The 16,947-nt window shown below is 37.7% G+C and overlaps 1 protein-coding gene across 4 annotated transcripts in view; it reads right to left on the reverse strand.

Moving 5' to 3' along the window:
• Window positions 1–1,020: 1,020 nt before the first annotated feature.
• The window catches only part of TBC1D30 (TBC1 domain family member 30), a 52,335-nt gene continuing 36,408 nt past the window's right edge, over window positions 1,021–16,947 (reverse strand). For 2 of the 4 annotated variants that reach the window (XM_056481821.1, XM_056481823.1), the window contains 8 exons: window positions 16,290–16,458; window positions 15,500–15,668; window positions 12,661–12,766; window positions 7,312–7,424; window positions 6,999–7,138; window positions 5,174–5,380; window positions 4,925–4,981; window positions 1,021–3,618 (listed from right to left, as the gene is read on the reverse strand). In XM_056481821.1, the coding sequence (XP_056337796.1) occupies window positions 2,837–3,618; window positions 4,925–4,981; window positions 5,174–5,380; window positions 6,999–7,138; window positions 7,312–7,424; window positions 12,661–12,766; window positions 15,500–15,668; window positions 16,290–16,458 (1,743 nt within the window). In that variant the 3' untranslated portion in view covers window positions 1,021–2,836. The remainder of the gene's footprint in view (window positions 3,619–4,924; window positions 4,982–5,173; window positions 5,381–6,998; window positions 7,139–7,311; window positions 7,425–12,660; window positions 12,767–15,499; window positions 15,669–16,289; window positions 16,459–16,947) is intronic. The other 2 variants (XM_056481822.1, XM_056481824.1) reach the window with 1 other exon arrangement.

A 16,947-nucleotide genomic window follows, 5' to 3' on the forward strand; every position in this document is an offset into this window, starting at 1 on the left:
CAAAGGGCTGCATTTTACTTTTGCATGAAATAATGTTTTGTTGTCTTTCCAGTAACCACTTATGTTGTTTTGAATGGAGGTAGGGTTTTTGTGAGGTACACAAAATTTAATTTGCACTACAGCTGCGGTTATGGATGAAATCAACTTTTGTGGACAGCAATTCTGAAAAATTTATCTCTACCATCTGCTATTTTTACCCCCAAAGCATAGACAATTTCAAATAATCTCTGAATAGCTGTGGACCTGTTTCCACTCACAGAACTGTAAGTGTTCACAAAATGGAATCAAATGCCTGTCCTTTGAGAGCTTTCATTTGATGATGGTGAAACACATGCTCAGAAGTAAAAGTCAGCATGATCCTATTAAAATCCTTTTTCAAAAAAAAACAAAACCAAAAAGACTCGAGGAATTTCCCCAACAAACAGAAATTTGGTCACATGGAAGAGAGCATTAGAACAAGAAGGCTCAAGGAGAACCAAATGTTTACTGAGCAGACTCTCACCATCGTACTTCCCAGCACCCTCAGTGCTGCGATGCCACTCTTCCAAGCACAACTTGCTTCATCACTAGACCTCATTTGCTCAAGGGATTCTTTAAGGAAAAATAATGGGAAACTTCTCTGGAGTTCCCTGGTTCTCTGGACCTCATCCTAACGCTCTGTCTCAGTACTAAGCAATGAAGTTGCTTTTGCTGTGTGTTTCAACAGTATTTCAGATAGAGAGTGAATGTCCTTTGAGGTACAGAAATGTACCTTTGGGGTAGCTACCGTGACATTCCATTTTCTCAACAAGCAGTACTTTAAGAAAATTTCCTGCAGCAAGCAAGCATCATCAAACTAATGCACTGAGTAGTTACCTCAGTCCTAACAGTCCAAGACCTGAATGCACACTTGTAAATTATTATTCACTCTGAATCATTAGAATGTGTTTTCTTTCCCCAGACGTATATCCATGCACAATTTACTGATTTCCCACTGCTTACTTCATAAAATGTTGAAAATTCATGCACATACTTGGACCATTTCAGCAGGTTTCGCAGACTGACAGTCCTTTTATTTGTATGGGTTCAGCATACAGCCGCATGATACACTGAAGTTAAGAAAAACTGGGGATGATGATTCACAGGAAAATTTTTGAGAAGTCCATTTCTTCTAATTCAGTGCAAAAACAATTCACATACAGTCCATCATCAGTGACTACATTCTACATTATTTTAAATTTACTTAGTGCTGTAAGTAATCATCAGTGACAATACTACTATAGCCTGGAAATAAGGCAGGGGCAAGATCTGATCTACATCTGTTTTATATTTATAGTGTTCATACTTGTATATTATTTTATATGCATACACTTATATGAAACAACAGCAGAACAAAACTGTTACCACAACAATGAACAGAGTATATTGTACAGCTTATAAGTAATGGTACACAGTAAAACTGATGTTACATACTATAGGTTATGGAATACATTAATAGACTATATTAATTTAAAAATTTAACAAAGAATTTTTAAAAGCAAGTAAGATATTACATACAATGGTGCTGATTCATCATTACTGCAGTTTAAAATATTGGCCCTTTCATGCCACAGGAAACTTGGAATCAAGGTAATGAATCATAGTCAGTACATAGCATTTGACAGCTGCAATGATTTAAGAGCAACCTGAATTTCTTGGAGTCTGAGTACTTGATTTTGCAATCCTGAAGCTGAATGATCTCTGCTGTTTCTCTGTCTGCCTGTTATATATATATTTATAAATACTTGTCTTACAGCATTTATCAGCTCTGATTTTTGATTTAGAAATAAATACCCAGTTTATCACTTTCTTTCACACCAAAGAGAAACCAAGAAGCCCAAAGGCATACCCCACTAATATAGTGGCTGATGTGTTGGCTTTTAATGGGAAGTGGCACTCTTAAGTATCTAATCACTCTATTTATAGAATTTAAACCCCTAAACTACTTTGGAACATTCATATATTTTACCTACTGCTAAGCTGGCAAATATTATTTAACTACAAGTCTAATCTAGATAATAGCTTTAAATCCATTGAAGCCAAGATGCATCAGAGTAATAATCATACAACTATACAAATAGTTGTACCTAATTCCTAATTTTACAGTGCTGCAACTCTCCAGCAGTAACATAAATGTATGTATGTACACATGTAACAGGAGAAAACCTGTGTTGTGGATGGACTTATATCTGCTTTTCTCATGCTCAATGTTTAGGTTTATATTAAAAATAGTATCAGCAGAGAATTGCTGTGGGAAGAGAAGCACAAAATGCTGCTCAAGAACATGTGAAGCCAGATGTCACAAAGTGACATTTTTGATTGCTAGGGTCGCTTGTGCTTCTGTTAGCCGTGGCTTCTCCAGCTACTCCCAGAGTACGATGATGAGGTCAGATGGGGAAACTGCTTAACAGTCACAAAAACTGTTACACCTGTCTGCTGCATTGGACAATTTGTCCTTCAAGCTTAGAAAGACAGGAGGCAGCCATGGGGGGCTGAGGGGTTTAAAGGCAGCTGGTGATTCAATGTCTGAGTTAGACTTTAAGAAACAGTATGCTTCACATTGCAAATTAATGTTTATTTTACACAGGACCATCAGAATTAACAACAGGGTGCCAGAGTGCATCTTCACTAATCTATCCCATAACACGGAAGTACAGTTTTCAAAGACACATATTTATATATCTGGTAACCACTTTTGTCCCTGTTACTTAATTGCTATTAGAAATGCTTTGGGACACACATACACATGCACACATTAAAAAAAAAAAAGGCAATACAAATTCTTTTGTTGCTGTCAGAAATAGAATCAGGTAGCACATCATCGTTTCCTGGTCCCACTGTTGCCACTGGCAGATTTATTGAAACTTCTGCTCATTTGTGGGAAGTGTACAGTTGGTGTTCTTTCAGTGGGGCCATACAGCCCTAAATTCCTGGCTGTAGCCGACTTTCGAAGAGGCTTGACACTGGGAAAAGGATTGAAGACCTGTGGCTTTGGGTTCCCAGGCTGGGGTGATTTAGCCAGGTTTCCACTGTCTCTGGATGAAGTGGAAGACTCAGATAAACGTGGCTGGCTGGACTGATGGGATGCTGGCTCCACATCAGTTTGGGTATCTGAGGTGAGTTCCAGTGCTTCCAGTTTTAGCTGAACCACGGACATGTTTGTACTGCTCTCCGTAGAGTCTGGCTCAGACAACTGCTGGTCAGCTTTCTGAGTAGTCCTGTCATCCAAACCACCTCCTTCTCTTTCTCCAAAGTCAGAATGCTTGCAAGCCTCCTCCTTTGCACCAGGGCTATTTGTTTTACAGCTCTCACTCTGCTCATCTATCAGTCCCACAGTGTCCCCGTAGCCCAGCTGGCCTTTGGCCCTGGCAATGTTCTTCCGATGAACTCGTATATGAGTGCGCCACGGAGAGTTCAGTTTTGTTTTAAGATCTTCTTGGGGAATGGGAGACATCTTCCCCGGAGCATGGCTTGGGATGTGAATAACAGCATTTTTGAGAGACTTGTTATTCAATTTCATCTTCTTTCCTAAAAGGAGGTGGTTTATCACTGGGGAATGGTTTACCTGAGAAGGGAGGAGACTGGTAACTGGCCCCTTGTCTGAAAGAAAGCATTTAAAAGAAACATGGTATTGTTAAAGCACAAAACAAATTAATGTTCTAAGAATCTACCGCCAAATTTGATACCTTTATAGAGGTATGGCAATGGTTCGTAGAGCAGAATGAATTTTAAGAAAACCAACCCAAACTCAAAAATAATTGTTGAATTTCACTTATGTCTTAGAGTTGAACACAAAGCAGCACCTTCTATATCAGGATTTTCTGCCCTCCCTCACTGCTTTGCACCTGTGGGTAAGTCCTGAGCCAACAACACCATGAAAATAAATCATTAATAAAAATAGCTTCTTAATTTTTTTGAATTGCACTAAAACTGATAGTTTAACAATAATGTTGGCTTCTGATACTTCCCCTCTCCTTCATTTCTCTTCCAACAGCAAGAGGCAATTGAGTCTCCATATGAGGTCAGTCACACAAGCCTCTCCATGAGGCTTGTGTGACTGGAAAATGGAAAACTAATTAAAGTACTTTAATGCATAAAACCACATCTTATTAAGCCAGAGAAGTAGACTCAGAATTAGTGATTAGATGATAGTTTGATTAAATGACAAACCCAGCCCTGTATCATGATTAGTAAGATTAGAAAGATTTGTGTTTGGAAGGTAGCAGTTGGCATTCTTGGAAATCAACATTTTACTGTTTGCACTGTTTCCACTGACCACAACTTTTGTTCAATGCAAACACTTCACTAATATTTTTTTAAATCCTTCTAAATCATGTATATAAAAAATTGCAGTTCCATGTATTCCAATGCTCCTGCTAGCACAGGTGTAGAAAATCTAGAAGAGAAATAAAAATTCTCCACAGTGACCCATTTGCATGGTTCAATGATGAACTTAGATGACATGTAAGCAGGGAGGAATGAGTGTGGTGGGCTGTGTTCAGCTTGTACACCCTGTAAAACCTTCAGCTGTGCATTTCATGCCAACCCCAGTACTGCTGAGCCTGACAATTAGAAAAACAGACCCCATAACATGGGTTGTTAAATAAGGGACTGATGTCCAGCTCAGTCCTTACAACAGTATCATTATGGCTAGGGAAACTGCCAGCCACAATGGTATATCTAAGCCAGTTCCTTCAGTTGCATAATTTGCCATGCCCAGATAAATTCAGAGAAGTTTGGATAATACAGATGAGCTAGGAATCTACCTGCCACATGATCTGAAGCACCCTCATCTTTGCATTCACTTTTTCCAGTGCATCAATATGTCAATTCCAAGAATGCCAAAGACTTTAAGTTTTTAATCAGAGACACAATGCACCCAGATAGCAAAGCCACTTTTAAATACCATTGTTTAGTTGGTCCCTGGGACCTAAGAAAACCCCAGGGTCATCATCTTCAGATCCTGACAAAAGAAGAAAAAATATCACCTTCTTGTTTTCTGTGTCCATGAAGTGGTACCCACTTTACTACCAATACTATATATTCCATCAGTCTTTCTTATTTTGTCTATTTGGTTAAATGTAAAAGAATGTAATTTGCCTGACAAAGTTAGTTTGCAATAAATCAGGAAATTAAGCATGTTTTAATGTGTTACCTGCTCTGATATACACATGGTGAACCTGCTGTTGCTGCTTCTTCTTTATCCTGGAATATTGCTTTTTCAGTGCATTAATATCAGTGGTCATACGCTCCATCATCATGCTGTTAAAAGCAGTGTGATAGTCACTTCTGCAAGAGTCTATTGCTCCTGGACTCAATTCTGCAATGTTACTGGAACCAAGACTTTGCTCTTCATTCTGATCTGTAGAAGGAGGGAATAAAGGAGAGGTGAGGAGCAAATTGGCATACTCAAGAAATATATCTGTACTTCTGTAGATTATTTCCAAGGGAAGTTTGTGTCTGATTCCTACCATCTTATTTAAATGTAGTTTTTAATTTAAAATTTATTGTAATATTTAACTAAGCTGTGCTATTTACAATAAGAAGTATTATTAACAGCACTATTGCTTAAGAATAGCAAGGGTTTGATGGGAGGTTAAAGAGTACTGCAATGCAGTTACAAGCACAGTTCTTCAAATATCCAAAAAGTACATCAAGCCACCACTGAAGAAATTCAATAACAGATTATTAAAGACACTCGTTTGTTGTAGAGGCCAATGCAACTTATATTACAGTCAAGCAGGCATGAGACTAAACAACCAACCTAGTGCTACCAGCAAGATGCAGCAACAGAGCACCACAGGGAGAAAGCTGCTAGTAGCAACAAAAGGGATAGTCACAGAGCAGCTGAGGATTAGACAACTTGAGAGTGTCTCTGATCAACAGCTGCAGAACAGCAGCAGGGCCATTTATTTTCACAGCTGTCTCTGATGCACCAACCTGGCACTCCAGGGTCAGGGGGACAATTCATTTTCAAGGAATGTTTATTTGTCTTTGGCTTAGTTTGCAACAGCAGTTTGATGTTCTGACTAAGTGCTAGTGTGAAGCAGCAGGTAGGGAGTCCCTCAGGAAGGGAAAAACAAAACACCACAGCAATCAAGAGGAAAATTGCAGCTTACAGGTCTCAGCAAAACCAAGACACAAGAATGATGAAGCGTGAACAGCAACTGTTACATCAGTCTGGGGTTATTTTGAGGGTAAGGTGGCGGTGAATTGGGGATAAATAAAAATGGCCTCTCCCAAGATATTGTGAAATCACTATTAATCCAGTACCATTTCATAAAGGCTGCTGCAAGTTAATAAATGTTCTCTGCTTTTCTTGTATGGATCACCATTTTGTACTGCTTTTAGAGAATTTGCACTGGTGTTCATACAATTCTGTCATGAAATTTTATTTCAGTGTGGAAGGATTTGAAAAATAGTGACATTTTTTCAGTATACCCTAAACCATACCAATTTTTTTTTAAATGTGAATATATCAAAAACATACAACAATCTGAAGGTTTGGCCAAAAGGGCAGTGAAATCACCTGCAGAATTCACTCACTGCTGATAGGGTTCAATATTAGCCATGTGTATGTTAATAATGACCAAGTTCATTTAATAAAGGTACACCCTTCAGAAAATGCTGGCTACCTAACAGCTGTCTCAGAAATATGCATGGATTTAGGGTGGAATTTTTTTCACATATGTGAAAAATGTTTATTTTTTTGTGTGTGGGCACCACTATGGGGCTGTTTTGTTAACCATTACTGTAGCCAAATCCTTAACTCACACCATAATTTAGTGTACACCCACAGCCTTCCAACCTGGCTTTGATGACATCTTCATGGAACACAGAGCAAGTCATTTGGTACTGCTGTAACCTCTACATGCATAGAAAACACATTTTCCATTGCAGCATTCATAAACAGAGCTGCAGACAATTTCTGGTAATTTAGATTTAACTGTGTTTTCCAAGATTTAAATAGTCACTTTTACCTTTCATCTGTTTTTGGTATTTTTGGAGCTCTGGTGCCAAAAACCCACTTAATGGTCCAAGGCAACCAATCGCATTAGCAATTGAATCTTCATCATCTAAGTCATTCTCTTCATCACTGTCTCTGGTTCTGCCTAACCTTCTGTCAAAAGAGAACATAAGAGAAGTAAGGAAGATACATTCTTAAATGTGAACATTACCAAGCATTTTTATCTTTTTTTAGAAGCATAGAAGGGAGGATCCACCTGCCTTCTCACCATCTGCAGAGGATAAACCATAACTCTATACACCATAAGCAGTGCATTTCAAACTTACCCTGAAAATGAAGTTGATTTTACTGCTGCAGGGAAAGGAGTAATATTGTATGTGTATTTCTCCCTTAATTCTGCTAGTTGTGGGAAAGGAAACTGAGCCATGGTGTAAACAGTCTAGGGGGAAAAAGAAAGGCAACTTTAAAAACTTTTGCTTTAATTAACAGTCTCTCAAAAGATTTTTCCATTAACACACTTTCACAGTCTTGCAGGATTAAAGGCTGCTGTGCCTTCCACATTCAAATGCTATAAGAAAATAGTTTTATGATTCAGTTTCCTGTAAGAAAAATACAGACTGACACACTAGAAAACTACATAGTTCAGTTAAAAAAAAAAAAAAGGAACTGATAACAAGAGCTGTAGGATCCTTTACAACTCCTATATTCATTTAATAATTATTGTCAACCCCTTCTTGCCTGCACACTGGAAATCCTCCTCCAACTATGATTTCTCTTACATGAATACATCCTTTAGGATGTGGGGATCTTTCTGGAAGACCTAAGTTTTTGCTCAAGTATTCAACAAAGTATTAGCACTAGCACAGATAGGAAGGCACTAGATAGCACTATATAGATCCTCATTGATATGGACTGTTAGCTGATTCATTTTTTTTACCTGAGAAGCTCAAGAGCTTGTCTGAAAGAAATCATGCCAGTACAAAAATCATGGCTAAAGAGGAAGGATCCAACATTATCCAAGTTTTCTTCCCTCAGTTTCAACCAACTCAGCTCGGTTTTGAGGCTAAAGGTGGGGTTTGGCAGGGTAAAGGTAGTTGTTTTTCTAAAATAAGGTCATCAAAATGCTAATAGATTTTCTTTATGTTAATATTCAGAGTTTTAAAAGATACATAGTTGCAAATGCATTTCCTTTCAGCATTATTTTTGCTGTAAGTCACCAGCCAACCTGGTGTAAACACACATCACATTCATTGCAATATTTGTTCTTACATATTTCAGCTGCCTTTTTTTCTGTGCTTTTGTTCACTATTCAGAACTTTCAAATATCTGCCAAATAATTCATTCGGAGTCTCAATGTCAGAAGAAAAAAATAAAACTAAAATATAATTTCCCATAGTTTCTCTGAAATATTAAAGCCTTTCCACATCCTGAAAACTGAATATTTTTTGAAAGACAGCAACATTTTTTCATTAGCTATGACAGTAAATCTTCACTTATATATTTTTTTCCTGTGCTATTAAATCAGTGGCATTTTCATCAGAAGGCAAATTACCTCATTTAAGATGAAAGGAAATTCTGAACAGTTTCTACATAATCCATTCTTGAACCATGCCTTTTCTATGCTAAATACACTAAGGATAATTGCAAGCATGAATTCAGTACTAGACATTTCCTGACATAAGGAAGAAAAAAAGGTTTTGTTAATGGCAATGATGTAAGGACTGAGGAGCAGGAAGGTCACCCCTGTCTGAATCAGAGACAGGGCAATAGTGCACCTCAACAGGCTTCTGTGTGAGAATGCTTTTACAGTTCAAGCCATGCACAAACTCTAAAGAAAGGAAGATGCCTTCAAAAATCCAGAGTATGAATTGAAGTTTTGCTACTCCATTAAACTACAATGCTACTATGAAAGAAAAATATTCTCTAGGGCCTGAACAGTGATTTCCCACCAGTCTACCAGACAAAGGAATTTTATGATCTGGAGAAAGACCTACCTCCAGCCCAACACGTCTGCCTGCTTGTTTGATCTCTACCATACTTTCCTGTTAGGGTTGGGTTTTTTTCACCATATGTTTCAACTCTCTCCAGAGGTTTGTCTGGAATTTATTTCTACTCTTTATGTCAATGTCCTTCTCAGGTAACTTGTTCCATATGCTAGTTACCCTTTAAGTGAAACAGTCGACTCCAATTCCTCCATTTACTCTTTGCACCTACTGTTTCAGATTATACTTTTAGCTTTTGCCTGTCTCCAGTCTGTGTCTTCCACATCTACAATTTCTTTCATTTAGTATACATATTTTTATCTTAACTATTGTTATCAGATTATAATTGCAGGCCTTGCTTACCACTTGGCTAAGAGATCCACAAAATAAATTTTATGCCAGTGCAAGTTCCACTGGAAATTAAAAAAAATATTGTCAACCAACATGATATCCTCCCAGAGACAATTCAGCCAAAGCACCAAAGCATTCTTCTGGTTTTTACACAGCCTTGGATGCTATTTGGTTAATTCTGGGGAACTGTCCCAGGGGGAAACTGCCTACACACAAAAGCATGATGCAGCAAAACTTAGCATCTTATTTACATAAGGGACAGATCCTGGGAACAAGAAAAGGGACAAGGACAAAATCCCTCTATTCTCACCTTAAATCATTTGACAATCCTTTGCCTTACTCTAAAAATGCAAAGCTGTCTACACCCTCAGCAGTACACCATATGGGAGGTGATGGACTGTGGCTTCCAAACAGGGTAAGCCATTTTGCAGACAATTTATCAAACACACTTATCTCCATAGCTGCCTCTCACTGGCTTAAGGCTCTTCTTTCTTTTCATTCTGAGTAAGAAAACAAAACAAAAAGCAAAAACAAACCCAAAAGAAAACAGACAAAATGCTACTCAAGTAGAAAGCTAACAGTGAATACCATAAAACCAGGGTAACTGCCTAGGGAGATAGTCCAAAATGCCATAGTCCCACAGAAGGACTAATCCCTGTTCCCCTCAGTTCTAGTAAAGACAAAGGGATGCCTCTCCTCCAGTTGGCTTCTCATCTCCTCTGTGCTGCAATGTTTCTGGGTGTCCAAACTGAATTACTTTAGCTGCTTATAAAAATGCTCACTTTCTGACAAGGCATGAAAGCACAGACCAAGTTTAGCACAGTCTGTTTAGAATATCTGCAGACACCTGATGTACAGCCTTCTGTCTCCATACTGGAACCAATACATACCCAGTCTAGAATCTGATGTGTAGAGCACTAACCCTTTATTCACCCAAACTGTTCAATCTGAAAAAGGAAGAAACTGTAGGCTGGCTTGCTCCTCCAATGCCTCTACACTCTTCTCAGTAAAACTTAGAAGTTAAGAACTCTTGTCACACAAGGGCCAAATCTGCAAAAGCTTTAAGGCCCCCATACTAACTATAGGCACTATCTGCCTATATGGGAGGGATAAAACTGCAGCAACTATACGTGCTGGTGGAGAGAATGAGGACATGAGTCCCCTGTTCTACTTGAGACATCTGCTCTGTCAACACTTCCCTTGAAGGATCAGTTGTACCTCCCTCCTCTAACTCCCAAAAGACACAAGGCTCTTAGAGAACAATTTGTTTTCCAATGGTTGAGAAGTGCCTGTTACTCTGGCTTAAGTGAGCCTGGATTTAGATGCAAATATAAGTGTTACGCAATTCTAAAGGAAGTGAGATGATTGCCACCAGTGAGCTCTACTGAAATGTGTAAGGATTAATATCCCACTCTGCCTTCCCTTCTCCACAGTAGGATACTAATCCTTGAGCCATCTTGTAAAAAGTATTAGATGAAAATTCATCATACTGATTTTTATTAGAGGAAAAGAAAAAAAAATTGAAAACAAAGCATGTCTGGATGACTCCTCTGAAAAAGGTTAAAGCAATTTAAAAAACAGCATATTCAAGCAGTCTGTATCTTTTCATTAATGCAATGGTTCATGTTTCTTAATTTTTTTCTCCAACCAGATACATGGTAGCACTTATATGCCCTGATGGTAAAGCCTTGTAGCTCCTTATTCTTTCCACTTAGGGTAAAGTATGGAGACCTCAGAGATGGCTACACTGCCAGTGCCTGCCTTTGACTTCAAGAAAGCCATGCAAACTATATTAAGGTTTCTTCAACTGAGAGGACACACACAAACCAGATACACTGTTTCTCCATACACAGAACTTAAACCTGCCACATTCTCCATATCAGTGGCACTGTCATCCTACCTTAACACTCTTGTCAGTGCCACAAAATACACACATACACTATCAACACTATGTATTGTGCCAAATTCTCATTTTTTGCTGAAGCACAAAAAGATTGCTAATTTGCTAGTATTTGTAATTGCAAGAGTAAAAAAAAAAATAATCCTTCCATCCCTCCAACCAGTAAGTTACCCATGCCTTATCTTCTATTACACACAGCAGCAAAGAAAGATTTCACAGAGTCACAAAAGACGACCCCAGCTTTCCCAAAAGTATTCTTATTCACAAATGCCACATCTTGATTTTGTACCACACTGGAGACCAGGAACTGAAACACAATGAGAAGATGTCAGCTTGTGCTGTCCTTTTTACATATCCTTACTATCTGAAGTATCTTGTGAGGAACCTTAACACATTTCCAAAAAGGATGTGAGTATCTCTGACCAGCTGCATTTCCATTTTTGAAGCAAAACAAAGCCACAACATTCACTTCTCCCATTCCTAGAGCTTCCTCATCAGACAAAATAACAATGACCAATATCATAAAACTGAAAATAGTGCATTTGAACATAGTCTTCCAACAATAGGTAATAGAAGTCACCTGCTAACAACTGTTATTAAACTTTTATAGCTTCACGGACTGACTTTTTTTCTTCCTCTAAGTCAAGTACAAAGTTTCAGGTGAATTATGTTCTCTGTACTTGCACCCATTTACTCACTCTGCTCTAATTCCTTAAAAGGGAAGTTCCAGAACTGTAGAACGAAGGCCTTATAAAGCATCTAAATAGACGACACCTTAAAAATATCACAAGAATAAGTGTAACTAAAAAAATTAATTGTATCTGCTCTACTAACAACTCTTTCCTTTCCAAGAACAATGTGGGTCTTTGTTCTCATACAATGGCATATGCTTTAAGAATTCAGGCACTGCAATTATCTACAAATGTCTTTGTTTACAGTACACTGCTCACTGTTCATGGTGGGTTGTTTTTTTTTTTAATCATGAAGGACTTTTTATACACTTTTCACTTAATAAACTCTTATTTCCCACAGTGTCTGCAGAATGAAAAGGACACAATGTAATAAAAAACTGACCAAAACATAAAAATAAGGCAAAAGAAAACCCAAAAAATCATGACTACAAAAAGATTCTACATCTCACTTGTGTAAATCCAACTGAGCATTATATCACAAAAGACTCTGAGCTGTCATTATAGAATCAATTTTTATTAAATGAAGCCTAGTGGTTCTCTAAATTTAATATATAAAATAAGCTTCTAGCTCTAACTGCATGTCATCTCTTGTTTCATTGGCATGCTAGCTCAACCCAGTTATCTGAAACTTTTATTCTTGGGACAATTTAGGTTTCTGCAGTATCTGAACAAAAATGTCATTTGTTAGAAATCGAGACCTGAAGAAATCAAACAGATAACACAAAAAAAAATTATTGGACAATTACTCACCTGCATAAGTTCATTGCTGTCAATCAGACTGTCTTCAAGCATCTCCTGGGTCAGCTTGCCCATAGTACTGTAAAACTCATCTGCTGTTTCACAACACTCAATCTGCCTACATCAAAATACATGTTTTTATTTTACATTTGATTCTACATGTTCAAAATAAATAATAAAATATGCATTTCTGCTAGAGAGCTTAACTTTTATTTGCAATTCTGCCTAGACTTCCAAATAATAAAACTGCACACAACATTGGAAAAGCTACAGCAGTAAAAAGACACACTGACTACAGCTTTCTGTCTGGACTCCTCATGATAACAGATTCATGTATCTCCAGACAGGCTATTCCCTCTGCCCCTTCCACTTCTACAGCACAAGAATCAATAAATTTTGCCTCCTACTAGCACAAGTGAGTTCTCTCATCAGCTCAGAATGAGAGCATAAAGATTTCTTGACTGCCTCATCACTCATTCCTCACCGAGCACCAAATGGCCAAATTCACTGTCTGAACTTTCTTTTTGTCAGACAGGAAGATACTCACTGGCCAGAAACAGTTCCTGTGGAATAAATTAAGAATAGGTGTATTCATACATGTCATTGTGTCAAAAAAAGAATTAACCTAATATATTGCAGAATGAATGAAAATTCACTCATTGTATTTGTGAATTTGGGGTGGGAACTGTGTTGGTTTTGGTTGTTTGTTTGCTTTGGTAGTACACTTTTGTCTTGTTTTGGGGAGGGGGTCCATCCAGATATTTTTTCAGCACTTTTCTTCAAATTTCTAAAAACAGAATCACTCTAAACACAGTGTCGTCTAGAGGAAGAGAAATATAAGTGATATGCTTTTGTGAATTGGTGTTCTACATACATTAGGATCAGCTGCTAAACATCTTTCCTCTAAAGTGAAAAATTTGTTTTACTTTTATCTCAAGGAAGTGCATTGATGGCTACATATTGTAGCCTCTCCTCCAAAACACAGATGCTGGAATGATGAAAAAAAAAATACACTGCCTTTTTTCCTCAGCAATAGAAACAGCAGCTTCCCTTGATCTTCAGCATCTGTACACTGAGCTATGAAACTCCTATGAAATCTTAACATAGTTTGGGTATAACAACTATTATTTAAAAAAAAAAATAAAAATCGGTAGAAACAATGGGTATGTAGCCAATTATCACAAACTTATGGCTTACCTGCCCTGATACCTTCAGTCTTTCATGACCTCCTCATATTGCTTTCTCCATGGTACCTATATTTAACTTTCCCCTTCCTTCAGCCTCCCTCAAAACAGAACTATGATTGAGCCACCCACATTTTAAAAATGCACTTCTCACCCTATTTTCATTTCAAGAAGGAAGCTTGAGAAGCACAAAGATCATGAGACTACAAACACTATTTCAGGTCCCACCTCTTTAAACCCCCCTGTTCTAGTGCTAATGGTAGACAAAGAAACAAAAACATCCCAATCTTCTCCCAGCATAAACAATGCCCAATATTTTACCAGACCTTCTCCCATTCCCCACAAACAGCAGTTATAAGATGTGCAGTGTGATCAGCTTGTTCTCTTAGACACATTCTTATATATTTCTTGATTCTGCTCCTTTCAATTTTTAAAAATATGTTTAATTTTTCTTTAAGTTTTATGGTAAAATCTTCAAAGTAGTAACTTCATTTTCATCATGTTATGAGTTGTAACATTCACAACTGCAGCTTTTAAATGCACAGCGATCCACTGAAAGAATGTTTCATCTAAGACACTCTGTGACTACCTACAGCTCAATCCTAATGCAAATGATTAATGCAAGTTTCATTAATGAACTGAATATAAAAAAAAATTCTCAGGAAATTATTATTCTAATTATTATTCTTCAGATTAAAACTTAAATGTACTAAACAAATCCTCGTACAATACTACCGGCCTGCAGTGCTAATTTATTCAGAAAGAAAAAAGGAAATGAAACCTCCAAGGACATAACTGAACAAAAATCCCAGTGCTTCAATTCCAGAGAAAAAAGGAAGATGAGTTTTAATAGGTATCACAAGAAAAAATTGTTGCAGCTGCTGATGCCAGCTGAAAAATGTTTCCAGCTGAACTAACATCTGCTTGACCTGTCAGAGCTCACACCTCCCACTGAAGCCAGTGACAAAACTCATTTCTCTGGGAGCACTGTAAACTCTTTGGAACTCAAATATTTGCTTTGACAACAGAGGAGTTTAAAGAACTAACCATCTCTTGTGGTCTGGCCATATGGTGAGTTTACAAGGCTATAAAGAACTGTAATAGAAACTTGGCTCAAATGCGCTTAAAAGCAGAGAACGTCAGGAAAATTCATTTTTGGGCCTTAAGAAAAAAGACTCCAGTACCACAAGGTCATCCCCTTAGTAACACTCATCTCTTGTACTGGGCAAAGCCAATGGGCTCAAATCCTTAAGTCTCTCTAAGAGAAACTAAGGGAATTAGCATCCTCACTTTTAGGTACCCAACTAAATTTGGTCACCCTCAAATCTCTGTGTGTGTCTTTACACAGAGTATTTACTAATTCTTTCAGAGGCTTATGTTCAGGAAAGTTCAACCTTCTAGCACAGCACAAAGACAATGTACACAGACAACTCCAACAACTGGAGACATTTTCTGCAAAAAGGGTCAATTAATTACCATACCCATTCTGACATGATGTCAGAACCACGTATTTTTAAGAAACCATATAGTTCCTTTTTGCAGCTTTTTCAAAACAATCATTCTCCTGAAAGATTGCGTCTTGCTTAGAATTGAGAACATCTTAAGGAAAACAAAAGTTAAACGTGGCTCATACTGAAAAGAAAAATCAGATAAAAATGACCACTTACTCTCCTAGCTTTGCCCATATAGCCAAAGCTACTCTCAGTATAATTTCAGAGCCTTCAAAGAATATAGAATCCCAGATCTTCAGAACTGTATGGTTAGGCAGACAGGTGGCAAAGAGTGTCAGAAACCACTGCATTGTGAAGACATTTGTAAGTGGGGGTTCATAGCCTCCTGAAGTTTAAAAAAAAAAAAAAACAAGCAAAGAACAAGTTATTTGATGTAACTGCAACTTACTATCATTTTACAAGGAGTACAAACCGCTTAATAAAATCCTCCAGACATTCTAGTGCCTCTGTTATTGCTCAAAACTTACTTAGCCTGCAGCTGTCCAAAGATAAGCTGAGAAGAACAATGGAAAAATTACATAGTCACCTTTCATTCTGCTGCACTGCAAAAAACTAAGCAGCACCATTGGCTTTGGACTATAAACTCTGGAATACACCTCCACGCATATTTTCCCTTATATCAGAAAGATTGTTTCTCTTTCCCCAAAGCCACATAAAATAAAAATGTCTATCAAAAAAAACGAAACAAAACAATATTCTTGTCAACCCAATTCTGTTTGCAGCTAATGGTGGGAGCAAATTATTTCCACTTGTTTTTTCCTGGAAATACTACCTATTTATGTTAAGGTTATCAATAATGGAAACCGTCATATTTCATCTTAACAATTTAAAATACATATTCTAAGCAATAAACTCATGTAAACCCTTAAAATATCGTATTTTTAAATCAATGCTCAGATGAAACAGCAGTAAGACAGAGTTTAATAGCGTTTTCTGTTGAACATACCTCCACTTTCTCTGTTAGCAGCTCTTTGCAGGGTGTCTAAGTGCTGGGACAGTTCAGGAAGTTTCATTCGTAAAAGATCTCGGAAAACAGCCATATCAACAGATAGTGCACGGAGATTATTGACAAAGTAGCTATCAGGAAGCACCTTATCAATTAGGTAAATCATGATCTGTGGGCAAAATGAAAGACTATCATGTAGGATTTTCAGAGCAGTTATATTCTAAGAATGACAGAAAAATAAAATTTCTCACTTCACTGAAGAGTGAATGGGAGCCAGTGGCAACACATGCTTATGGCACCTCCAGTTATATGGGGAGAAAATATTATCGCTTTGAGTATCTTCAGGTACCCTAGGCATCCACAAGTATTCAAGATGCAAAGGCCTCTTAAAAGTGTCCAGAATTTATGAACCATGAAATTACTGAAATCCGTGACTGAAATCAATGCCACAGTAAGCTATGCCCAAGATGGCAGCCTTACCCACACCAAAAGCAATTTTTGACACTTCTGATGTTGGAACTGTTTATGAGATTGTTCACTGCTGGAGAGTCTCACTATCCCTTCTCTGGTTAACACCACAACTAGAAGACTAATCTTGCAAATCCCCTACTTTTCCTCTCCAAAATGCAAGGTACTGTTCTTTAAAAAGAGATTCTCC

This window comes from Oenanthe melanoleuca, chromosome 1A, assembly GCF_029582105.1.
Source record: "Oenanthe melanoleuca isolate GR-GAL-2019-014 chromosome 1A, OMel1.0, whole genome shotgun sequence".
NCBI lineage: Eukaryota > Metazoa > Chordata > Aves > Passeriformes > Muscicapidae > Oenanthe > Oenanthe melanoleuca.